We start from the raw sequence: 24,730 nt of genomic DNA, 5'->3' as shown, positions 1-24,730 counted from the left end.
GGGCGGGGCCGTGGAGGAGCCCCGCCCCCGGCCCTGCCCTCCCGCCAGGTCCTCCGGGGGCGGCCAGACCCAGCGACCCACAGCCCCGGTGTTCCAGTCCCATCCCGCACGCACCGGGTTTTTTTTGCGCCTGCTGAGCCCTGTGGCAGGATGCGCCCCCTTCTGCCGTCCACTTCCCCTCGCCCTGGGAGCTCCGTGAGGGGGAATCGAGGGAGTGCGGTTCATCACACACCACCCGCGTTATATTCCCTGGCCCGCGTCAGCCCCTCCTGCTGGCTGCGCAGATTGGGAAATACTTCTTTTTTTCAAAGATGAAAATGCAGTAGAGGGCAGTAAAAAAAAAAAGCCTTCCATTTCTGCATCTAAGCTTCCTAGCCCTGCAGACTGTCCTTCCTTGCATCTGACTTAAACGCATCAAGCTGTATTTCAGTTGATCCACATTGTGTGTCTGCATACTCAGTCCTATCTGACTCTTTGCAACCCAATGGACTGGAGCCCACCAGGCTCCTCTGTCCATGGGATTCTCCAGGCAAGAATCCTGGAGTGTCTTGTCATTTCCTCCTCCAGAGGATTATCCTGACTCAGGGAGCGAACCCATGTCTCCTGTGTCTCCTGCATTCTTTACCACTGAGCCACCTGGGAAGCCCTGATCAACATGCTGGGAAAGATGGAGGGCAGGAGAAGGGGGTGACAGGATCAGATGGTTGTATGGCATTATTGACTCAATGGGCATGAGTTGGAGCAAATTCCAGGAGATAGTGAAGGACAGGGAAGCCTGGTGTACTGCAGTCCGTGGGGTCACAAAGCGTCGGACACGACTGAATGACTGAACCACAACAATATGCTTAGTGTGGGCTCCCAGCTCCACCACTGACCGCCACGTGACTGGACCTATCTGTGCCTTGATTTCTTCATCTGTGGAAAGGCGATAATTAAGGAGCACCCATTTCATCAGATTGTCTAATGCAACCAGTTAACGCGTGCAAAGCACTTAGGAGAGAGCCTGACGCCTGTGGAGGTCGACAAAAGTCAGCTGTCTACTCAAAAGAACCGAAAGCAGGGACTGGGAGGGCTGGTTGAGTTCCCAGGCTCACAGCAGCATTATTCACAACAGCTAAGAGGTGGCAGCAATCCAGGCATCTTCGGGCAGATGAAAAGATAAACAATGAAACGCTATTCAAGCGTTAAAAGGAAGGACATCCTGACACATGCCGCAACATGGATGACCCTTGAGGATATTATGCGAAGTTATGTAAGCCAGTCACAAAAGGACAGATACTGTCCCTTCAATTCCACTTGTATGAGTTACTTTGAGTGGCCAAGTTTATAGAGATGGGAAGTAGAATGACAGATGCCAGGCTGCTGGGAGGCTGAGAAAGGGGAGGTCGTGTTTAATGAGCATGGAGTTTCAGTTTTGCAAGGTGAAAAAAATCCTGGAGATGGATGGTGGTGATGGTTACACAGCAACATATAACTTAGTGTCCCGCACTGTGGACTTAAAATGGTCCAAATGGAGCATTTGGTTACGTGAATTTTACAACAACTAAAAAAAAAGTCACCTGTCATTTCCAAGCAGAGGGAAGGCATGTGCCCGGGGCCTCCCAAGTCCTGGGTTGCATGCCAGGAGCTGACCACAGCTCTGGGCCAGGTGTGGGGGCACTTGATCTCTGGGCTGGACTTGGGGGGTCTGCTGCCAGTCCACCCCTGCCTGCTGCCCTCCTGCCAGGTGTAACAGGCCTGCAGCCCGAGACCCAACACCCCCCCCCCCAGGGAGGTGGGTGGTGGGACAGCAGCTGACCAGGGACACTCCCAACTTGCATCTGATGCTCATTTCCTGCAGAGGGTGGAATTCTTGGCTGGCCTTTGGCTCCTTCTGGAAGTGTCTGGTCTCCTGAGGACTGTTTCCTCATCTGTCAAGAGGGGGTAAGAATAGCTCCTGCCCCACTGAGCCCCACTGACAGTCACACCCCTTGGCTCTCCGTGCAGCCCTATTGTTAGAGGGTTGCCCTTGAGCTGGGGGCTTCACAGATGTGACCCTTGACCCTCATGCCTGAACTCAGGGAAAGGGGAAGTGACTGGGGCAGCCACAGGAGGGTGAGGCAGCTTCTCCCAAGCCCCGGTTGCAGCCTGTAGTTCGGGTGAGGCCCCAGAGAGGGAGCGAGGGCATCATGGCAGCTGGGTAAGGGGGTGCCGAGCCTGCCCGGGTGTGTTCTTCCTGCCCCTGCCCATCAGGGTCTGGGGCTCTGAGGGGGTGGTGGGTCTGTGAGCCTGACGCTGTCCCCTCCTCCATGACCCAGAGCACTTCGGATTCTCCAGCGATTTCCCAATCTGGGGTTAGAAGAGGAGGCTGGCAGGGAGGACTGGGGATTGCACAACAAGGCCACGGCAGACAGCCACGGAGGCACTGGGCCAGGACGCCTTGGATCATGTCCTCATCATCCTCTCTGGCTGGGTAAACTTTGGGGGGTCCTTTAGTCTCCCCATCTATGCACTGGGAGTAGCTGGAATGACCCTCCTAGTGAGGGAGCACTGTGACCGTTGGTTCAGATCTGAAAAATGTCACCCCTGAGGCCACGAGGAGAGAAGGGGGTGGAGTCTGTCTTACTGCAGCCTCCTGAAGCCCCCTCTTCCCACAACAACCGCCCCACCCCCCTCCTACCCCGCCCAGAGACAGGATCAATGTCCAAGCCCCAAACTGGCCCCTGGCCGCCTTTCCCAAGGAGGAAGAGGAAGTTCTCAGTGCCAAGGGGCACCCCCATCTCCCCCCTGCCTTGCCCACTTGGCCGTGCCTCCCAGACTGTGCCCAGTTTCCAGGGGGAGCAGGGAACAGGGGGGGGGGGGGGGGCACACAAAAGGGAGGGAGGAGCAGAAGCTCTGTTAAAGAGCAAAAAGGAAGCCAGTGCCCAGACGGGAAATTCCTGAGCTGCGCGGTCCTTTTCAGAGGGCAGGAATTTCTAGGATGTAAAACAGGGAAGAGGTCCTCTTCCCCAGCTCTCCTCTGGCCCCTTGACTGACCCAGATAAGTAGGCCTCAGATGGGAAACTGAGGCCCAGAAAGCAATGTAACCTACTCAAGGCCACGCGGAGTGAGGACAAAGCTGGGCTGAGACTCAAGCCTGAGCTGTTGGGGTCCCCACCTGGTGCCTTTAGGAGCCTGGCCGGAACCAGCCTGGGTCTCACAAAGGGAAAGCGCTTCAGTGGGAGTCTTGCATGCCTGGGTGTGGATTCAGACCCCCATTTACTGCCTGTGTGACCTCGGGCAAGTCACTCACTTTTGTGAGCCATTTCCCCTTTTTCAGGAAGGCTGGGCGATGAGAATGTATGCCAGGCACCAGTGCCGGTGCTCTGTCAAAGGCTGACCAGCACCCGGTCCCTTAGGGAGCCTCCTCCCTGGGGGCCGCCTCCCCAGGGGTGTGTGTGGTCACAGTGACCCCCAGGATGTGAACACTCTCTCCGGAAGGGGTGATCCTCCGAGCGGTCAAGCCGCAGTTAGGTGGGACAGTCCCCAGCACCCCGCGGGAGGAAGGGGACTCCCCACAGTTGGGGTGAGCTGGGTTGCCTAGGGGGTCCTCTGAGCTGCCCGAGGTGCTGGCTCTGTGACGCGCGGAAGTGGTCCTGAGTGCACGGCCCCTTCCAGTCAGCCAATCAGAAGCTGTCGTCGGACAATGGGTCAGCACCGAACCCATCCTGTCCGCTGGGGGGTGCGGGTCTGGAGCCCCACTCAGGCCTGATGACAGCCTGCCCCTACACCCCGCCAAGGCTGGTGGGAGGGAGTGAGCCCTTCCTGGACCCCCCAGCTTGGCAGGCCTCGCCTCGCTCAGGGGGTGCGCGCGCGCGGCACCGGACGCGGGGACCCGGGCAGCCCCCCACCCCCGCCACACTCTCTGGCTTTGGCCTCAGCCCGCGGGTTTTCCGCGGGGGCGGGGGCGGCGCGGGGCGGGCCGGGGCGGGCCGGCCCGACGGGGGCGGAGCCTGCGTCTATTTCAGGCGGCGCCCGGCTCTGCGGCGACAGCTCGGCCCGGACACAGTAAGTGACCTGCGCTCGCGGTGCGTCCGGTGCGTCCGTCCCCAAACTCTCCGCGCGGCTGCGCATCCGCCCCGACGCGACCCGAGTCTCCGGCCGGATCCCGCTAGGGAGCGGCTGGCGCGATGGAGGGAACCCCGCGCGGAGAACCCCAGGTCTTCCGCAGCCCCCCTTCTAGGGAAACTGAAGCCCTACGGCTGAGCTGCTGCGTCAGGGTGCAGAGGGTCCGGTTAGATGCTCCCCGCGGAGGGCTCTGCCCTGGGAAAGCCGGGAGGAGGGGGCTGTGGGAAGGGGCCCTAGTGTCCCTTCCTTTGCAGTAGGAGGGGCCGGGGCGGCCCAGGGAGGGGTGGGGGGTGGCTGGCTGTGTGACTGAGGCCGAGTCCCTTCACCTGCCTGAGCCTGAATGCCCTCATGCGCAGGGACCAGGGAGGCTGGCGTGGACCTCAGCCCTGACCCGGGGGAGGAGAGTGAGGGTGTGTGTGCCTGCATAGAAACTGGGGGAGCTGGGAGGACCAGGGAGGTGCCCCAGGCTGTGGCCACACAGTCTGACTCGGAGCATGCCCCTTCCTGTCCGAGTGTGCCCAGCCACCAGCTTTGGCTTAAAGGAATGTCTCTCCTGCCGTCTTATGCTGTGTGCAGGCACCAGGGTTAGCCTGACAGACACTGAGACCCAAGACTCAGACCCTTCCTGAGGCCTGGCCAGGTGCCGGCATGTGGCTGTGTGCTTCCCTCACATCCTTCTTTCAGAAGCACTGTGAGGTGGGCTCTCCTCCCCACTGCACAGATGGAAGACTGAGGTCTATGAAGGCAGGGTGGTGTCCGGTCTACACCCTAGCGGATGGTACAGCCAAGCCCACAATGGTCTGTCTTTCTGCTGCACCAGCTGCCTCAGAGTGAAGGCCTGGGCAGGGGCCAAAGGGGCTGCTGTGGACCTTGGAGTGGGAGATTTTACGCCCCAGAGGCAAGGAGGTGGCAATGCCGTGCGGGGACCTGCAGGAACCAGGTCTGAAGGCTGGGGGGAGCCTAGTATGCGTGGGGATGGAGGAGGCGGGGGCAGTGAGGGCAGAAGTGGGGCTGGTGGGTCCGCAGCTGCTCAGGAGGGCCCTCCCCCTCCCCCGGCAGCGGGGGTGGGGGGTAGGGGGGTGGGGGCGGAAAGGTGGGGCCTGGGCCCAGGGTGAGGTTGAGCAGCTCTTGCCAACCAGCCAGACCAGCTCCTGTGGGTGCTTGGCATGAAAGCGAGATGGATTGGGAGGGATGCTGGGGGAAGGGATGGGCAGGGCAGAAGTGCCCAGTGACCTCGCACCTGGGGACCCTCGCTTTGGGGCTCCCCGGAGGACCCTCAGCTTGGTTCTGGAGGGGAACTCGCAGTCCAGATGGCACCAGGAGGCAGCTGAGACCCAGCGGTGTAGGACTCTGCCCCCAGCATCTGGTGAGGCTGTGGGAGGGGAGAAAGCCTGGCTTCATGGCCACTGAGTGGCTCTGGTCAAGCTCGGGGCTTTGGGAGGAGTTCCTGGGAGGATGGGCGAAGGTGGCTGGGCTGGTGGGAAGGTAGCAGGGGATGTGGAAAGTTTGACAGGCCTCATCCCACCTCACCCCCCCCACCTCCTGCCGCCTCAGTTTCCCTTTTTGGAGAGGTGGATCACCCTGTCTGCCTTGCAGGGCTGCTGCAGGGGCGAGTTGAAGTCGTGGTGTATGAGTCACGACTTGGTGTATTTACTCTTGGGTAGTGGGGCAGGCACTGTGGTTATGGGTCACCCCAGTTACCAAGGAGGCCCGTCCCCCTCTGCTCCCCTTTCCCAGCCCTGCCCTGCTCCCTCCTTTCGGGTCAGCCGCGTTCCCCTCCACCGGTCCTGGCCTGGCTTCCCCCATGGTCAAGGCGCTGGGGAGGGTGCTACCTCTCTGGATGGTGGGGGTGCCCAGAGCCTGGTGAGCTGAGTTCCAAGCTGTTGACCATGGGGGCATTTTAAGCCTCTCTGAGCTAGTTATGTGAGATGAAGAAAATAATACCCCTCCTGGAAGGCAGTGCGGAAGTGATGGGATGGGCACTCAGGAAGGGCCCAGGAAATGGAAACTTCTGTGGTGGTGACGTCACCCCACTTGGGGAGCGGGCAGGGTGCGGTGGAGCTGGGAAGCTTGAGTTTCCCGTCTGAGCTGCTGTGTGACCTCAGGCAGGCCTGCGCTTCGTGGGGCCCCCTTGTCCTCCCGACCTGGGAACGGGCGTGAGGGGGCGCTGTGGTTTCTGTAGACCTGAGCCCCACGGTCATAACTGGGGTCTGGCCCTGCCTGCCTCGCGGTCCCAGCAGGAGCAGCCCTGTTTCTGCTCATCGCGTTCCTCTGGGACCCCAAGCCACACGAGTCAAGAGCAGAACAGAGCAGGACGGAGGATGGGGCTGGGGCCGGATTGCTGCCTCTGCCCGGTCTCCTAGTGCCCGTGACTGTTCTGGGCCTCGGTTCTCGCTCTGTGCCATGGGTGAGCAGCCCGAGCCCTGCTCCCTCCCCCAGGGTCCCCAGCAAGCCTGTGGTCCCCCTCCCTGCCCAGAGGATGGGCTGACAAGGAAGGATTTGCCAAAACGAAGTCCCCTTCTGTCTGGAGATTCTGGGAGGGCCTGCGGGTGCTGCGGAACTGGCGTCCAGGAGGAAAGTTGAGTTGTTGGTCCCATCTGGACCAGGAGACAGCCAGAGCCCTGGCAGTCATACCGGTGAAAACAGATCAACCTGGCTGTGTGCTTGGGCTGGGGAGCCAGGGGCCAGTCCCCCCGCGACCACTGACCCTCTCATTCCCTCCACTTGTCAACCCACAGGCCTGAGTTGGGGTGATGCTGAAGATGCTGACCTTCTTCCAAGGACTCCCAGGCCAGCAGCCTGTGTCCGGGGCCCCTGACTTCCCCAGAAGCCCCCAGAAGTTGCCCTCTACCTCAGAGGCAGAGTCCGAGGCCTCCATGTCGGAGGCCTCCTCCGAGGACCTGGTGCCACCTCTGGAGGCCGAGGTGGCCCTGGACAGGGACGAAGAAGAGGCCGGCAAGAAGAAGAAGAAGTCGAAAGGCCTGGCCACCATGTTCAGCGTCTTCACCAAAGGGAGGAAGAAGAAGGGTCAGTCCAGCTCAGCAGAGACTGAGGGCGAGTCTGAGTGCAGTCCGCGGCCGCCTGGCCAGCTGCCCACAGGTATGCGGGAGCCCCCTCCCTAGGTGGGCAGGGTCTGGGCAGGACCAGGGCTCATTGGAGTGCATGCCCCGCTCAGCCAGGACAGAGGGGGCAGGTACGTGGGCGTCGAGGGGCCTCCCCTCCCTGCTTTTGCCTGCTGCCCCCTGATCTCAGGATCTGAGCCTGGTGTCCCCCACCCGGGCTGGGACACCCCGCATCTTTTGGGGGGTCTCGGCCCACGGGAGGTGACCGGGGCGGTGGCCGGGTGGGTCTCAGAGCCCCGGGCCGCGCTAACGCCGCGTTCTGGCCTCAGTGGAGGAGCTCAAGGTCGACCTGGAGCGCGGGCGGCTGGAGGCAGCGGGGCCGCTGCTGGCGCTGGAGCTGGAGCTGCAGGAGGCCGCGGCGGCGGGCCGCGCGAGCGAGGAGGAGCTGGTGCGGCGCCAGAGCAAGGTGGAGGCGCTGTACGCGCTCCTGCGCGACCAGGTGCTCGGGCCGCTGCGCCGGCCGCTGGAGGCGGCGCCCGAGCGGCTGCGCCAGGCGCTGGCCGTGCTAGCCGAGCAGGAGCGCCAGGACCGCGAGGCGGCGGCGGCGGGGCCCCCGGGGTGCCCGGGGCTGGCGGCCACGCGGCCCCGGGGCTGGCTGCAGCTGTGGCGGGACGGCGTGGCGCAGGCGGCCGCGGAGCGCTTGGGCGGCCGGCCGGCCGCAGACGCCGAGGGCCGCACGGAGGCCGAGCGCGCTTTCCTGCACATGGGCCGCACCATGAAGGAGGACCTGGAGGCCGTGGTGGAGCGCCTCAAGCCGCTCTTCCCCGCCGACTTCCACGTGGTGGCCGCCTACGCCGAGAGCTACCATGCGCACTTCGCGGCCCAGCTGGCGGCCCTGACGCAGTTCGAGCTGTGCCCGCGCGACACCTACATGCTGCTGGTCTGGGTGCAAAACCTCTACCCCAAGTGAGCACGGGCGCGGGGTGCCGGGAGCGGCCCCCAGGAGGGCAGGGCCTGGGTGTCAGCAAGTGCAGGGAGTCCGCTGGGAGAATGGCCCAGGCAGGCCTGGAATCAAGGGGGCAGGGCGTCCACTGGGCCTGCTTTGCCCTGGGAATCCTTAGTCTCTCCGGCCTCAGTCGCATCCCACAGCTGGGGAAACTGAGGCACAGAGAACGGGGGCAAGGGCCTCATCTTTGATTCCTGAGTTTCCAGTCTGGGTTAGGGTGTGAAGCCTCCCATGATCCAGAGTCAGGAAGGGCTGTGGCCTTGAGCAGGCCCCCTGACCCCGCCTGGATCAGCCCAGGAAGCCAGCTTGGAGGAGGAGGTGCAGGATTCTACCTGTCGCAGGAGGCAGTGTCCCTGCTCTGGGGCCGCTGACAGTCTAACAGAAGTAAGGGAGTCAGGCAAGGGGGGAGCGAGTACAGGTGGGGTGGTGTTCCCGACAGAGGGAGCCGCCCTGCAGTGCCCAAGGCTGGGCCGGGAGGCCTTCTGGGGGTCGTGTGGAGCGCTCAGTGTTCAGTGCCCAGCAGCCCGAGGGAGCAATCCTAGGCAGGACAGGGGCACTGGGCCTGTTGGGGACACAACCCCGTTGTGCAGGGTCTTGCCCAGTGAGCCCATGGCAGAGCTGAGTTCTGGCCACCAAGGCCTGGAGCTCTCAGTTTGGGAGGCACCTGGTGCTGCCGTGGAGAATCCCCGGTACCAACTGGATTCAGATCCGGGCATCCCCTGATACACCCAGATCTCATGCATCCCTGAGCATGTTGCTGCCAGTATCTTGGCTTTCTCTGCCCAGAGAAGCTGGCTAAGAAAATCCGGAGACAGAGGCAAGAACATAGCAGGCTCCTGTCTCCAGAACTGTGTCCCTGCTTCCATGAGGAACCTAGGGGATTATATAGCTGGGGGCTCACAGTCGGGTTGGAAATGAACAGAGGCGTTAGGATCTTGGGCGCTTCTCCTCGCACTGTTTCAAAAGCAGTCATCAGGCTGACGTTGGGAGCCTGGTAATTTGGGTCTGGCAGTCTGGTGGCCTGGTTGTTGGGTCCGTTGTCTTTTGTGGACTGTACTGAGGCTTTCTTTCTGTAATGCAAAAGGAGAGAAAAACTCTAAGGGGTGGTTTGCAGAGAGGGTGCTGTGAAGTTGAGCCCCAGATACAGAATGTTTTGAGGGGGCTGTAAGTGCAGCATGTAATTCTCAAATCAGGTTTCATCTTTTGATAAAGAAACTTAGTTACAGACTGCAGATCAGGAACAGGTAAAGAACTCAAGGGAAAAAAAAACAGCTACACCTTTTTTCTTTTTTCCCTTATTTTACTTCAACAAGCATGTCAGTCATTCGTACAAGCTGGGTGGGGAGAGGCTTAAACTGCAGTGTGGATCTGCTCAGGGGTTCTGGTAGGGGCTGGCCCCGGCCTGTAGCACAAAGCCTGCAGGAAGCCTGGAGGTGTAGACCATGTGAGCGATGTCTGAGGCTCTCAGGGACGTCAGGGGTCTCAGTTGGTGCTGGTGGGTCAGCCTCCAGCAGGGGCCCGAGGAAGGACCAGCGGGAGTGGTGGGTGAGGAGTCAGGGGGGGCAGGGAGGCTGGCACAGGGCAGGGGATGCCGGCGAGTCCCGCCAGCCGAGCCGGTTCCTTTTTGTTGCTCCTGACTCACCGGGAAGTGCCAGGCCTGTCCCCTCTGCCCCTCCACCTTCCTGTCTGTGACCTCGGGGGCTTTAACCTGGGGGCGCCCCTGCGTCAGTGCAGTGGGAGGCTGAGCCCTGAGACGGGGAGACCAGGGTGGCTCCGTGGAGGCCCATGTGGCCAGAAGTCTGGGGAGCAGAGGGACACAGCGCATCCAGGCTGGGGGGGGGGGGGGTGGCAGGCGGCAGAAAGGGCTATTCTTGAGCCTCCGGGCAGACGAAGGCCCTGAGGAAGTGCCAGGGCTGGACATTCCCCAAGGGGCTCTGGGACCCAACAGAAGTGCCACAAGGATGGGTGGATATGCCTCTGTCCAGGGTGAGGTCAGGGAGGGGCAGATAGCCCTTCCTGCTGGGACTGGCCCTCCTCTGGGGGCAGCAGCCAGTCTGGGGGAAGGTGGGGCAGGGCTGGTCGGATCCAGGGTGGGAGTGCAGTGGGGGATGGTGGGAAGGAGACAGAGGGTGAGAATGGAGGGGGAGCCCTTGGAGCAGGGAGATCAGACCGGAAATGTGGTTCTGCCCGCCGCCGCCGGGGGAGGAGAGGGACTGTGGAGGCAAGACAGGGAGCCAGGGAGAAGAGTCCTGCGGTGTGCCAGGCGGGAGATGGGGGCTGGGCCGTGGGGTGCCTCTGGCGGGGTGGCTTGAGGCTGATGGGTTTTGGGAGCATAACTTGGAGTAAGAGTGGACATGGGTGAGAGAGTGAGCAGAGGCAGGGTGATCCCTGGATCACCTGGATTGCCTGGATCGAACTGAGATGGAGAGACAGGGGTGGGAGGCGCTGGAGGGAAGGTGACCAAGCTGTGTGCAGGGCTCTGGCCGGGGCGGGGGGACGGCGCTGGTTTTCCTCACGCCAGCCCCTCTGCCTGCAGCGACATCCTCAACAGCCCCAAGCTGGCTCCCGAGCTGCAGGGAGTCAGACTCGGGACCCTCCTGCCCCCGACGCAGATCCGGCTGCTGGAGGCCGCGTTCCTCTCCAACGAGGTGGTGAGTCCAGGGCCAGTGCCGGGCGGGGCCGAGGTGGGGGCAGGAAGGAAGCAGGTGGGAGCAGGGAGTCTTGGGCAGACAGGATGCAGGCAGGGAGCCTGGCAGGGACGCCCACGTGGGCTTCGCACTACCCTGAGCGGGCCCACCACCCCCCAAGGCCAGCGTGAGGGAGCTGACGGCCCGAGCTCTGGAGCTGGAGTCGAACCGCTGGACCCAGGATGTGGCCCCGCAGAGGCTGGACGCCCGCTGCCACAGTGAGCTGGCCATCGACATCATCCAGGTAGCGCCCGCTGACCCACCCACACCAGCCTCGTCCCTGTGGTCAGATACACCCACCGCTGAGCCCAGACCCCCTTGCTCCATGTCTTACCCACCCCTGCCCCTGACCTAGCCCTAGACCAGGGGGGCTTCTGCTCATTTTCACCCCCCACCCCTGCAGATCATCTCCCAGGGCCATGCCAAGGCCGAGAGCATCACCCTGGACCTGGGCACACAGATAAAGCCCTTGCTGTTGGTTGAGCTGGCCACGTTCCTCAGGAGGTGAGTGATGGGCATGCATGCCCGGAGTGGGGCTGGCGGCTGGGGGGGTCCCTGCCGCCCCCTCTCTCAGAGCCCCAGCCCCTCTCTTGGACCCCAGTGGGGGGATCTTAGCTAGACCAGCGCCCCCTCCCGGCCCCTAGGATGTCTGTTGTTATGAGCAGGAGTCCTTGTCCCCCTGCACCATCCACTTGGGCGCTGAGAGCCTCAGGTCATCTGACCACCCTTCCCCGCCCCCACCCCCCACTGCTCAGCAAAGCCCCCGGAAGAGCAGCCTCCAACTGCAAAGATGCCCCCGGAGGGACTGAGGCCCTGGCCTCCCCTTCAGGTGATGCCCCTGGTCTGCGCCCCAGAGTTCTCTTGGCTGCCCGCCTCCCCACCTCTGCCTGCAGCTCTGGAGGGGCTTGGGGGAAGGTGTGGGCACTGCAGAGCCAGGCAGGTGTTCTCTCCAGGACCTCTGCAGGGGCCCTGGCCCTGGTGGGCTGAGCGTGTGAAGCCAGTTACGGGATGCCTCCTGCATCCGCCCTGTGCCGTGCGGAGCCCATGTGTGACGCCGGCTGGTCGGTCGGGCAGGCTGCCGGAGGCTGCTATTGTCCCAGTGTTTATGCTGCAGCTACGGGTGCCCTTTCTCTTTCACCAGCTATCAGCGCGCCTTTGATGAATTTCTGGAGAGATGCAGACAGCTGCGAAATTACAGGGCCAATGTCATCGCTAACATCAACAACTGCCTGTCTTTCCGGTAAGGGCGCTGGGCAGCGGGGGGAATCACTGCAGCTGCCTGCCTGTGTTGTTGTGGGGGGCTGGGAAGCCAGTGGGGGGTGGGGGGGAAAGGGGGTGCAGAGGGGCGGGGGGAGGTGCCTGGGATGGAGGAGGGAGGAGGAGCAGCTTAAGCAGAGATGTTGAATTAAAATGAGCAGGGTAGAAAGGAAATGCCCAGGGCTTACAGCGGCAACAGCAAACATGTATCTAGTGCTGGTGGGTCAGGCGCTCACGCAAAAGATTTCATTTATCCTGTTAGCAACCCTGTTAAGTAGATACAGTGACTGTGTCCGTTGGGCCCGTGGGCACCCTGAGCTATGGAGAGGCTGAGCCATTTGTCCCTGGTTAGAACCGGGTGTGGTGTTAGGTGTGTGTTAGGTGGGAAGGCTGGGTCCTGCCTAGGGAGCCTGGATGGAGTGCCTTGGTCTTGCTCCCACCGGGACTGGGGAGCCAGGGAAGGTTCTAGAGCGATGGTTTAGGGAGCTTCGCCTGGGGCTCTCTGGCTCTCTGGCTTCAGGGCTGCAGGCTGGGCGGGGCTGGCGTGACCTCCCTAACTCCTGTGCTTTCCAGGACGTCCGTGGAGCAGAAGTGGCAGACGCCACCAGACCTCCGGAGCTCCCTGCTGAGCCCCCTGAACGAGCTCAAGAGCCGCGGCTTTGATACCCTGCTGCAGAGCCTGTTTGGGGGCCTGAAGGTAGTGGAGCCTCCTGCTACACTAGTGCTGGAGGGGCTGGGGAAGGGCCTGGGGGGTGGCGGCAGAAACGAAGAGCTGGCACGAGGAAGGCGTGGCACGGGGCAGCTGCAGGGAGGCTGGTGGCCCCCGTGATGGGGCCATGGCCCGCCCTTGATGTCACCCTCGCTTCAGCATGGGGCTTGGCCTCAGAGGGCCGCTTAGGGCACTGGGGTACGGAAGAGAAGCTTCAGCGCCCATCCCCGGTTTGGACTCCACCTAGTCCTCAAGTTTGCCTGTATGTTTCCCCTGACGCCCCCAGACCCTCCTGCCCACACCCTGCTTCCCAGCCGGGACGCTCAGAGCCTCTGGCGTCTCCCGCCACATCTGCGGGGGCCAGGGCATCCCCAGAAGCCCTTAGTGCCTGTACCGCAGGAGGAGACGGGGGTCCTAGGGGAGGAAGGGGGGCACTCCCTGCCTGCCCCCCACCGTGGGAGCCTGCCTTGTCCCCAGTGCCCCGCGGCTGCGGGTGGCCAGGCGGTGACCCTGGATGACTCGGCAGGGTCATCATCATCATACGCCCAGCCAAGCACACGGCTTTGTTTATGCAGGAATTTATTTATTTAAGGAGGGAGGCGGTGGAGAAGGCCTTGGAGAAGGGGACGCAGACCTGGCCTCCACTTCCTGCTGGAGCGCCAGAGGAGTCCTTAACATAACCCGACCGCTGTCCCGACCCCTGTCCCGGCCCCATGTGTGTCTGTGCGTGCGTGTCTACTGGGCTGGCCCTTCCTCTGCCGGGCGTGGCCACACAGCCTGCCTCTCTGCTTTCCCAGCCTCTCTTCAAGAGGTTCACGCAGACCCGCTGGGCCACCCCCCAGCAGACCCTGGAGGAAATCATCTCCGTCGTGGCCGAGAGGATGCCCGAGTTCTCGGAGCTGCAGGACTGCTTCCGGGAGGTGAGGGGGTGCTGGGCTGCCGGTGGGGGACGCGCGGGCAGATGTGTGTGTGCGCACACCCCAATGCGCCCTTCTGTTCTGGCATCCTCCCCTCCCTGGACCCTGGCCTCCAGGGAGGTGCTGGGTTCCCATGGCCCTGCCCGCTCGCCCACCCAGGAGCTGCTGGAGGCCGTCCACCTGCACCTGGTGAAGGAGTACATCGCCCGCCTCTGCAAGCGGCGCCTGGTCCTCAAGACGGCAGAGCAGCAGCAGCAGCTGGCGGGGCATGTCCAGGCCAACGCCCAGCTCATCCAGCAGTTCTGCACCCAGAACGTAAGCAACCCCCCCCCACCTCCCACGGCGGTGGGCTGCCCTCCTGCTCCAAGCTCTTCACGGGCTTGGACAGCCCCTCTGGGCCTCTCCAAACCTGATCAGGCCCGACCTGAGACTCTCTGGGTTCCTGGGCGCGCTTCCGGGCAGGGCCAGCCTCTCTCAACGAAGCCTGTGCCTGCAGGGCTCCCCGGCCACCTGGCTGCACCACGCGCTCCCCACACTCGCCGAGATCATTCGCCTGCAAGACCCCAGTGCCATCAAGATTGAGGTGGCCACCTATGCCACCTGGTACCCCGACTTCAGGTGAGAACCGGGGCCTCCGAGCACCCAGGGAAGGCAGCAGGGCCATGGGCCCCGCTGCAGTCGGAGCCTGGGGGGGGCAGGGTGAGTCCCTGCAGGGTGGGCAGAGCGCAGATTACTGGCCACTGTGCCCAGATCCTTACAGCGGCTGTTCACTCAGTCCTTGCTGCCACCTGGTGGGGCTGACACTCTTCATCCCTGTTGTCCAGATGAGACCTGGGGAGTGTGAGGAATGTGGCCAGGCTAACGCGGCTGGTCAGTGGTAGAGTCGAGACAAAGCCAGGCAGTCCGGATCCACACTGCATGCTCTGAGCCTTTCCTTCAGAGGGGGATCTGAAACCAGAGACACCAGGGACCTGCTGGAGGCCATGGCACGTCCGTAGTGAAGCTGGGGCTCACTGGTCAGGCTAGGGGTCCTCAGAGGCTTGACCTGTGCCCTGGTTCCTGTGGCCTCTGTTCTAGAGTGGAAGCTCAGCCCCTGACTGCCAGGGTGATCTGGTGAGCCAGGGCAGTTTTCTCAGTGGGTTGAGTCCTCTGGTGTGGTCGGCCTGTCCCAGCATAGCCTGGTCCAGCCGCTGGCTGGTCTACGCCACGTATTCAGCCACCCACCCACTTACACACTCACCCTTCCATCTGCCCACTCATACAGGCACCTACTTAACCTTCTGGATGCGCACCTAGCTATCCATCCATCTGATCACCCACTTATCTACCCATCTGTCCGTCCTTCGATCTATCCATCCATCTACCCGTCTAGTCATCCACCTGCCCACCTATCCATCTATCCATTCATGGATCCTTGTATCCACCCATCCCACCAACAGTTATCAGATGGTCTCCTACTAGGTACCGGGCTCTGTTTTAGGCCCCAGGATGCAAGGAGGTACAAGACAGACCAGGCCTCCTGACAGACAGACAGTCAGATGAGGGTTAGCAGTGATGAGGTCATCCGGCAAAGGAGTACTATCTGCAAGTTTTAAAGATTGTTTAACCAAGGTTGTGAATGGCGGGAGGTGCTGACTTTAGAGCTGGAAAATCCTCTCTGGGGAGGTGACTTTTTTTTTAATTTTATTTTTTACTTTTTTCTCTGCTGGGTCTTTGTGGCTGCGTGGGCTTTCCTCTAGTTGCACCAAGTGGAGGCTGCTCTCGAGTTGCAGAGTGCGGGCTTCTCATGGTAGTAACTTCTCTTATTGCAGAGCGCGGCCTTCAGGGCTTGAGGGCTTCAGTAATTGTGGCTCCCGGGCCCTTGAGCACAGGCTCAATAGCTGTGGCCCACGGGCTTAGTTGCTTGGTGGTATTTGGGATCTTCCCAGATCAGTGGTCACACCTGTGTCTCCTGCACTGGCAGGCGGCTTCTTGATGGGGAGGTGACATGTTAGCTAAGTGCTAAAAGGGTGAGAAGGAGCTGGTTACCTCAAGGGCATGGGGACGAGCGTTCCAGGAAGAACAGCCAGTGCGAAGGCCAGACCTTGGCACCCTTTGGAGTCACACTGCGGCCGGTGCCGCCCGAGCACAGTGGTTTAAGCAGAGCGGGGCACCCTCGTGGGCAGGGGTGTTGGCTGCTGGGCCCTGTGGCTCCGGCCAGGAGTCTGGGGAGCTGGGAAGGGGTGTGAGCAGGGGTGTTGGCGCGCGGGCCGGAATGACGGGACCCTCTCTTTGCCAGCAAGGGCCACCTGAGTGCCATCCTGGCCATCAAGGGGAACCTGTCCAGCAGTGACGCCAAGAGCATCCGGAGCATTCTGGACATCAACACGGGGGCGCACGAGCCCTCCAAGGCCCTATTTTCACTTATAAAGGTTGGTTAGCTTTTCCTGCAGCCTGCCCTCCTCAGGAGCGCCTGGCGAGCATGGGACACCACTCCATTTGGGGGCCGTCAGACCAGCACCAGCGTCACAGCCCCACGCGGCCCCTCCCGGGGGTCCTGCCTTCTGCTGCTGCTGCTGCTGCTGCCGCCCAGGCCTGGCCGCGGTGTGGGCCCCTGGGCCGCTGGAACTGGACAAGCCGTGGCGTGTTGACCCCTCCTGTCGGGACAGGAGCCGTGGGGGGAACTCTGTGGATCACAGTGGAGCTTGCACGGCCTGAAGGAGGGGTCAGGAGGGTGTGTGGCTCAGGGACCCAGCTCTGGGATCACCGCCTGTCTGCGGGCTCCTGCCACGCCTGCCCGAGGACCGCCCTCCTCAGGCTGGGTCTCTGGCCTCCCCAGCTCCTGACAGGGGCCCGAGCCTCACCCCTCCTGCCTCCTCTGGTTCAGGGATACGTCGAGCCAGGCTCAGCCTGTGGGTGAAACAGAAGGAAGAACTGGAGGAGGAAAAAGGGAAAGATGAACTCTTGTCTGGGAAGGGGTGGGGGGACAGGAAAAGGGCCTGTGAGATGACAAGGCATGCGGGGGCAAAGCCAGCGTCCGAGCCCCTGACCCCCTCTCTGATTCCCCTCGGGTGTCCCCTGAGGATGGGCCCGGGAGGGCCAGGACCTGCTGGGTTTTCCCAAGCTCTGCCCCCCCCCAACAAGGGGCAGGCCCGGGGACGCCTCTGTGGGTCCTCCCCTGGAAGTCAGGCTGAGGTCGGGGCAGGGCCATCTTGACCTCTGACCCCTTGGCCTCTGGGTGAGTTCCCTGTTGCCGCTCTAACAAACTTCCACAGCCTGGGAGCCTAAAATGCAAACTTGCCTTTCAGTTCTGGAGGTCAGCAGTCTGACGTAGGTCTGGTGGGCTGAGCTGGGCGGGTTCCTCTGGATCTCTGGCGGGGAAGTTCCTTGCCTTTTCCAGTTTTTAGAGGCCAGCCTCCCATATTTCTTGGCTCGTGGCCCGCTTCCATTTCCAAAACCAGCAACAGCCAGTCAAATCCTTTTCGTGTCTCAGCACTCCCCTCCTACCTCCCTCTTCCGGTTTAAGGTCCCTGGTGGTGACCTTTAACCCACCAGACAATGACCTTTGACCTACCCAGGCAGTCCAGGATCCTCTTCTGATGCTCAGGTCAGCTGATTATTAATTCCGCTTGACAACCTTAATTCCTCTGCTGTGGAAACGAACGTGGTCACAGGCCCAGGGCTTAGGATGTGGGCATCTTTATGGGATGGACATTATTTTGCCCGCCACAGCCTTCACCCATCCCCCGCCCTGCGGGGTGCCTCATCCTACCCAGGAAAGCACAGGTTCAGTCACCCTCCTCTGCCTGGGGCAGCTGAGACTCAGGTGTGACCCCGCCCCGCCTGTGCCTGTGGGAACGCCCCTCTGTGACCCGGTTTGCAGCTGGCTCTGTTGGACTTGTAGCCCTCTTTCCCAGGTACTGTGGCCAGAAATTGGCCCATGTAAATGGTGCACGAAGGCCTTTGTACATTTGTAGAAGTTTGCATGTTTGGTGTTATTATTATTTTTTGATAGTATGCTTTTGTATTTTTTTTAAGAACAAACTCTTGGTTTTTATAGCTTAATATAAAGCTGATTTCAAAAGTGGCTGTGGAGTGATTTCTCTTGGGAGAGGCTTTCTCAGCCTCTTGGGGTCTGGCAGAGTCTGTCCCCGGCGCCTCCTGCCCACCTCTCACCTGTGAGCGTGACCTTTGGGAGGGTCTGCTGTGGGCAGTTTCCTCACCTGGGTGGTGATCATGAACCTGTCTGACCTCCCGCACAGTCCTTTACAGAGGAGGGGGACAGCAGGGCCTCCAGACGACATTTCGGCTCCGTCCATCGGGCCCAGTGGGAACTGGCTCTCGTATTCCTGGAACTGACCTTGAAGGGCCCAGCTGTGATCACAGCTGGCCCCAGCACTCCTCCACACCACCATCCTGGCCTTGGATTTGGAGAAGGGCAGAGTCCCTGGGAGGCAAAGGGGAACCTTGGTGAACTCATTCCACAGAGCTGGAGGCGGGTGGGGGGGCAGGGGAGGGATGACTAAGCCGAGGGTGGGCGGAGTCTGGGGTCCAGCTGGAAAGGCCTGGACCTCAGTGGCTGGAGCCGGAGGGAAGGCCCTTTCGAATGAGATGTGGGTGGGATGGACCCACTAATCGTGAGGAGAACCCAGGGGAGGGGGAGGGACAGAATGCCCCAGGCTGGGCTCTGAGTGTGGTCCCGAGTGGGGCCCTGGGCAGGTTGGAGCCTCGGGGTAGGGGGTTAGCCGGTGGGTTTCCACCGAGTTCCCACCGAGTTCCCCCTGCAGAGCACGGGAGGAGGGGGCAGCAGGGAAGGGGGAGCTCAAGGAAGCTGAGGACCAGATGGAAAGTTTCTGATCCAGGCAGATATTCAGGGACCAAAGAATGGATTGGGGCCCAAAAATGCAGAGGGTGCTGAGACGCACTACTTCCTCCCCCCGCCCCAGCCTCCCTGCAGCAGGGTGGGCCAGGGTCCAAGGAGAACAGAGGTGGGCAGAGGCAGGGCCCTGGGGTCGGGGAGCAGGCCAGGTGGACTCCATGCTGGCGCTGTGGGGGGCGCCTTGGCGGTCCATGCAGGAGGGAGACGCTAAGGTCCCGCGGGGTTACCAGCCGGGCCCCTCCACCAAGGGCTCTGTATCAGCTTCCCGGTCACAGAAGGAAAATTCCTTTATAGGGAAGGATTCGCCCCAGAGGCGAGGAGTGGGTTGCTGGGCAGAGGGGACAGAGGGCAGGTCCTGGGTGTGGGCCCCCGGGCCCCGGCCCCCATCCAGGCTCCCGTGACCTGGGAGGGAGGTCACGGCGGCGGTGGGACAAGCATGGACCCTGCAACCCCGCCCTGTCCCTGCCAGGGGGCGGTGAGGAGGGCGGGCCCGGCTCCCCGTGAAGGGCTCACATCCCTGGGAGGCCCGGAAGGAACAGGGAGCATGTTAATAAACAGTCCAAGTTCAAGTGCAGGGCAGATGGCGTGGGGTGATGCAGCAGTTCTGGGGGTGGGGCAGTCCCACTGCGGCCATGGGCAGCGCTCACTGGGGAGCGGGGACCATGGCGGGGAGGGGCAGTGCCGGAAGGGAAACAGCCTAGGGCCTGGGAAGGGCTCAGGTTGTAGGGAAAGAAAGAGCTCAAGGCGGGGTTGGCCGAGAGTGGGGAGTCAAGCAGGCCCCCAACGTGGCAGGGTGGTGCCAGGGGGGGCTTGGTTGGGGCTGGGCGTCGGGGTTCACTCACTCCAGCTATAAGGGGGGAGCACTAGGGACTTTGAAGAGGCAGTTTGCTGGGATCTGTGACTCGGAAAGAATGCCCTGGCTGCTGTAGGGAGAGCAGGGGGCCACAGGGAGGCAGGAAGCCCTCGAGGAGTGCCAGGGTGCCCGGGGAGAGGCCTGGTCTGCGAGGGCTGAGACGGGAGGAGAGGCTGGCTCAGGGCAGGGAGGCAGGGGAAGAGTCATCCCCATCCCGACGGGGACCGCGGGGCCTCCTCGCAGCCAGGGGAGTCCTGGTGGGGAAGCCTGGGGTTTCTAGTTTGAAAGACACACAGGAAGGGAGGGTGGCTCATCAGGCTGCCCAAAGCTCATGGAACTTCCCTGGTGGTCCAGTGGTTAAGACTCAGAGCTTCCATTGCGGGGTCACGGGTTTGGTCCCTGGTTGGGGAACTAGGATCCTGCACGCCACATGGCATGGTCAAAAAATTAAAAATAAAAAAAGAATAGACTGCCCAAACCCCAAGTGTGTGGGTGACAACAGTGTCTGGTGAGGCCGACGGTCACCAGGAGCCGAGTGTGATTTCATAGCCCCCACAGAGGCCACTCAGCAAGATCAGTAAAACCCACTAAGATTCCTGAGAACCATTCTGCTTCTAGGAATGAATCTCATCAACTCTCTACCATCCATGAGAAAGGACGCAGGAACCAGGACAGTCACTTCCATTGTAGTAGCAGAGCACTGGGAACTCCCTGGGTGTCCATCAGTAGACACGAGGGAGATTATTGCAGCGGTCCAGACAATGAAGTACTGTGTGGCCGTGAAAGAGAATGAGGATGTTGTCTTGGTTCTGATTTGAAAATTGTCCCAGCATAAAATGTTGAGAAAAATAACCAAAGAAACACAATGTAGGAGAGTTGATGGTGTGCAGCCATGGCATAAACAGAAGTAGGAAAACATAGACAGTTGTGTCTGCCTGAAGCTCCAGTACTTTGGCCACCTGATGCAAAGAGCCACCTCACTGGAAAAGCCCCTGATGCTGGGAAAGATTGAGGGCAGGAGGAGAAGTGGGGGACAGAGGATGAGATGGTTGGATGGCATCACTGGCTCAAAGGACATGAGTTTGACCACACTCTGGGAGACAGTGAAGGACAGGGAAGCCTGGCCTGCTGCAGGCAGATACAACTTAGCGACTGAACAACAACGTATGTGCATTAAGGCAGCCTGGAAGAGCATTCAAGGGACCAAGCAAGTTGCTGGTGAGTGTGTGTGCACACAAGTGTGTGTGCACGTGGGTTGGGGAGAGAGGAGGGTGGGGAAGGGAAGGGGAGGGAGGCAGAGGTTGGGGAGGGGATATTTCACTGTGTGTCCAGCTTTAATTTTTCCAGTTATTGAGCCATGTGAATGTGTTACACATTCACCCTCCTGCTGGAGGGTCCAGGAGATGAGACTTGTCAGTCTCGAGTGTGAGGTGGTCCAGCGATGCTGAGACCCTGGAAGTGATTTCGTCAGCGGCCTGAGATTCTCTCCAGCCAAGTTCAGAGCTCAGGGGCCAGCCTGCAGTCACAGAGTGGGCTTCAAAGGCGATCATGCTCCCCTGGTGGCTCGGTGGTGAAGAATCTGCCTGCAATGCAAGAGACCTGGGCTTGGTTCCGGGTGGGGAAGTTCTCCTGGAGAAGGGAATGGCAGCCCACCCCAGCATTCTAGCCTGAAGAGTTCCCTGGACAGAGGAGCATGGTGGCTACAGGCCATGGAGTCGTAAAGAGTCGGACACAACTGAGCGACTTTCTTTCGTGGTTCGGATCTTGCGATCACACAGGGTGAGCAGAGCTGAGATGTGAGGGTACCCCCACGAGAGGTTAGAACAGTAAACTGGGGTCTCAGAGGGCGGGAGGGCTGGGGGGTGTGAGAGGGGAGGGGCTGGGTCAAAGGATGGGGCCCCAGGGGGCTGGGGTGCAGGCACAGGGGTGGGGCTGGGGGGGTGAGGGGGAGGGGCTGGGCTGCAGGCACAGGGGTGGGGCGCCCTCAAGCATCCATTCTCCTCGCCAGCTCTGGACTCTACCGTCTCCTCTGCTCGAGGTCTGCCTCTGAGCATCCTTCCGTGACATTGGCACAGGCTGTAGCTGACCACCTTTATGCGCTCGGTATCATTCAGGGTGCAGTCAAGAGGTGGAGACCACACGGTAATTGGGAGGGGGCCGCTCGGGGACGGCAGCAAGGGATCAGAGTGCAGGGGGAGCTACTGAGGATGGAGAAGACGCGGCACAGGCGGAGCGAGGGCGCTGAGAGTTGAGCAGTGCCCCAAGGAAGGAGCGAGTCTGGAAGAGCCCCCTCATCCCGCCCCAACCCCCGCACAGGCACTGCGCCTGGATTCAGGCCTCAGTGGGGAGGCTGCAGCCCCAGCGAAGTTCAGTGAGGCGCTCCACCTGCAGAACTTGCTGCAAAGGCAGGCCCTGGGATGCGAGGGGAGCCAACGCACTGGTAGGTGCTCCGCTCAGAACCAGCTGCAAAGCCTCCTGGGAGGTGGCGGGGGCAGGGGTCCGGGGCAAGATGTGCCAGGTGGCAGCCAACAGGCGGGTGTGACCCAGACAACCCCCTTCCTGCTTCATGGTCCCTCCGGCACCCACTACTGATGAAGCTTAGCCCTCTGCGAGGGAGAAAATTCCAGAATCCCCACGTGGGGCAATGACAGAGGAGTTTGGAGCTGGGGGACATAGACCGATGACAGGCGATCGGCTTCCAGATGCACCTCCTGCGCGTGAACGTTTTCACTCAGCGCCATCCACCCAGCCTTCCCGCAAGTGGCGGTACTCAATCTTCCCCAGAATGAGGACATGCTGTCCTGAGTCCCCTCATCTCTTCGCCGGCTGTGCTAACGGCTTCCCACACTCAGTCACGGCCCCCTGGATGCTCTGGAACCTGCAGTCTGAACTGTAGCGTTAACCTCCCACAGACTGCATGTACAATCACAAGGTCAAGGAGAGACAAGAGGGAAACAGTTTGCAAAGCAAACACATTAAACTAGCAAAGATTTGGAGAAGGAAGTGGCAACCCACTCCAGTGTTCTTGCCTGGAGAATCCCAGGGACAGAGGAGCCTGGTGGGCTGCCATCTATAGGGTCGCACAGAATCGGACACGACTGAAGTGACTTAGCAGCAGCAGCAAAGACTCTCAGGCGAAGCTCCCACAGCCGTAGTTTCTGTAACAGCTGGGAAGCCATGTCTGCAGACTCCTCCCGTTACTCATTCTTCTTTCCTTACTCAGCCTGGAGTTCCCCCACCCGCAGCCAGAGCCTCAGCTGGCGGGCTGGCTGGAGAACATGTACGTGATGAAATGACCTGAAGGAAGGTCCCCGAGGGGTCTGAGTCCCGGCTCCACTGTCACTGCTATGGTTGATGTGGTTTTCCATTAGCCCTCCCTGCCGGTCATGGAAATTGTCCGAAGAGCTGCAGAGAATGCCCTGCTCTGCAGACCAGCCCTCCCGTCCTCACTGCAAAGTGGCTGCACCATGTCCCCCCAGGAACAGAATCAGTCACACCAGCCATAGAGCAATCCTTTGTCGGCCTTTTGCATAATAAACCCCAAAGGGCCAGGTGGTAGTACTGTCTTTCAATTTGATAAAGCTGCTGAGCACCCTGTGACTGCAGTATTCCCCATGGAGGACTGAGACCCTCAAGTCAGCAGAGCTCAAGGTTGGGTGTAAGAGAGGGTCCACCGCAGCTACACTCCCTGGTCCTGAACGTGTGCATTTTGAGTATTTATCTATTTATCTGGCTGCACCAGTTCTTAGTGGTGGCATGCAGGATCTAGTGCCTCGACCAGGGACCGAACCCTGCCTCCTGCATGGGGAGCTCAGAGTCTTAGCCACTGGACCACCAGGGGGGTCCCTGGACCCATAAATTTTGCCAGGGCAGAAACAGACCCATGTAATTATCTCTGACCCAAACCCATATGGAAGCCTGTGAAGCAGAGAGAGCCTCATCCTTCCTGGATGTTGTCTCCCATCTGGCACCACAACCGACTCTTCCCTAGGTCACTCAGCCCCTCCATCAGGCCAGTCACTTCCAGGTGACCAGGTGTGCGGTGAGACCAGTGAAGTCCATGGCCAGGAGCCCAGGCCGCTGCACCCCCTTGGCTGTGACACGAATTCCTTGTCTGAGAAGCCGTGCAGCATGGAGAACCACGATGGCAGATAAGGCACTTTATGAGTCTGTGAATCGCGGAGCTGATGGAAGCTATGGTCAAGGAAGCCAAGCCACATCTCTGTCCAGAATGCATCTATTCCAGGAGGGTGAATCATGGCCCCTGTGTGATGGGAGAGGGCCAGTGTAAGCCTCCTGCTGCCAGGCAGCCGGCTGCTGTCCCTGGGGAATGGTGCCACCAAGAGCCAAGTGCTGACCTCTGCCACTGTCGAGGTAAGGCCCTGGGCAGTTGCCAGAGCTGCCTGGGACGAGGAAGTCTGTGTTGTTGACCCCAAGCAGAGCCTGCATCCCTGTCACTGTAGCTGTGCCGTTCATGGGGCCATAGAGAAACCACTGGGGTGGCCAGAGAAAGAGGTGCTTAGGGGTTGAATTGTGTCCCCCTCTCAGCTTCATACTGAAGTCCCGATGCCCAGTAACCGAGAAAGTGACCTCATTTGGAGACACCATCTTTACAGAGGTAATCAGCTAAAATAAGGTCGTTAGGGTGAGTCCTAGTCCAATGTGACTGCTGATCTTATATCAGTAGAAAGGTGAGGGACTTTTCCGATGGTCCAGAGGTTGAGAATATGCCTTCCAATGCAGGGGACGTGGGTTCGATTCCTGGACCGGGAACTAGGATCCCACATGCTGTGGAGCAACTAAGCCCTACACAGTGCAACTAAAGAACCTGCATGCTGCAACTAAGACCCAGCACAGCCAACAATAAATTAATTAGTGTATATGTTTTAAGAGAGATTTGGAAACACACACACAGACAGGAGAACACCATGTGAAGATGAAAGCAGAGATGGGGGCGATGCTCCTACAAGCCAGGGAACACCAAAGATCCCCAGAGAGCCTCCAGAAGTGAGGCGAGAAGCGTGAACAGGTTTCTTGTCGGCACTCAGACGGAAGCACCCTGACAACTCAGTCTTGGACTTCTAGCTTCCAGAACTGTGAGACACATATGTCTGTTGTTCACCCAGTTTGTGGTACTTGGTTAAGAAAAGGCAAGCAAACTGTAACAGAGGCTGAAAACAACTACACAGACCTTAGTCCTCTCACCTGATTAACAAATCCCTTCCGAAGTGGATGCCCTTTGAGAAGCTTTCACAGAGTGCACAGATCTCTGTCTGCACCCACTTGGAGAGGTGG

At 60.7% G+C, this 24,730-nt stretch overlaps 1 protein-coding gene and 1 long non-coding RNA gene across 10 annotated transcripts; one reads left to right on the top strand and one right to left on the bottom strand.

Moving 5' to 3' along the window:
• The first annotated feature begins 106 nt into the window (after nucleotides 1-106).
• TNFAIP2 (TNF alpha induced protein 2) lies at nucleotides 107-17,790 on the top strand. Of its 8 annotated transcripts, none has more exons than XM_070477777.1 (14): nucleotides 107-1,252; nucleotides 1,841-1,923; nucleotides 2,298-2,452; nucleotides 6,825-7,185; nucleotides 7,478-8,114; nucleotides 10,691-10,805; nucleotides 10,963-11,085; nucleotides 11,245-11,345; nucleotides 11,983-12,081; nucleotides 12,672-12,795; nucleotides 13,605-13,727; nucleotides 13,884-14,039; nucleotides 14,221-14,342; nucleotides 16,003-17,790. In XM_070477777.1, the coding sequence occupies exons 4-14, from the start codon at nucleotides 6,840-6,842 to the stop codon at nucleotides 16,142-16,144; spliced, it is 2,088 nt and encodes a 695-aa protein (XP_070333878.1). In that variant the 5' UTR covers nucleotides 107-1,252; nucleotides 1,841-1,923; nucleotides 2,298-2,452; nucleotides 6,825-6,839; the 3' UTR covers nucleotides 16,145-17,790. The 8 variants fall into 8 exon arrangements, with proteins under 8 accessions (XP_070333878.1, XP_070333872.1, XP_070333876.1 ...); XM_070477771.1 differs by lacking the exons at nucleotides 107-1,252; nucleotides 1,841-1,923; nucleotides 2,298-2,452 and adding exons at nucleotides 3,954-4,026; nucleotides 4,808-5,026; nucleotides 5,367-5,452; XM_070477773.1 differs by lacking the exons at nucleotides 107-1,252; nucleotides 1,841-1,923; nucleotides 2,298-2,452 and adding exons at nucleotides 3,985-4,026; nucleotides 4,907-5,026; nucleotides 5,367-5,452.
• LOC139038677 (uncharacterized) lies at nucleotides 697-3,681 on the bottom strand. 2 transcript variants are annotated; one of them, XR_011491728.1, is made up of 2 exons: nucleotides 3,071-3,681; nucleotides 697-1,910 (listed from the first exon to the last, which is right to left on the bottom strand). It is a non-coding gene; the product is annotated as an uncharacterized lncRNA (long non-coding RNA). The 2 variants fall into 2 exon arrangements; XR_011491729.1 differs by having other exon boundaries at nucleotides 3,137-3,681.
• Nucleotides 17,791-24,730: the final 6,940 nt, after the last annotated feature.

This window comes from Odocoileus virginianus, chromosome 16, assembly GCF_023699985.2.
Source record: "Odocoileus virginianus isolate 20LAN1187 ecotype Illinois chromosome 16, Ovbor_1.2, whole genome shotgun sequence".
Classification (NCBI taxonomy): Eukaryota; Metazoa; Chordata; class Mammalia; order Artiodactyla; family Cervidae; genus Odocoileus; species Odocoileus virginianus.
Note: the sequence above shows the minus strand (reverse complement) of the source record. Positions and strands in the feature narration are given on the sequence as shown.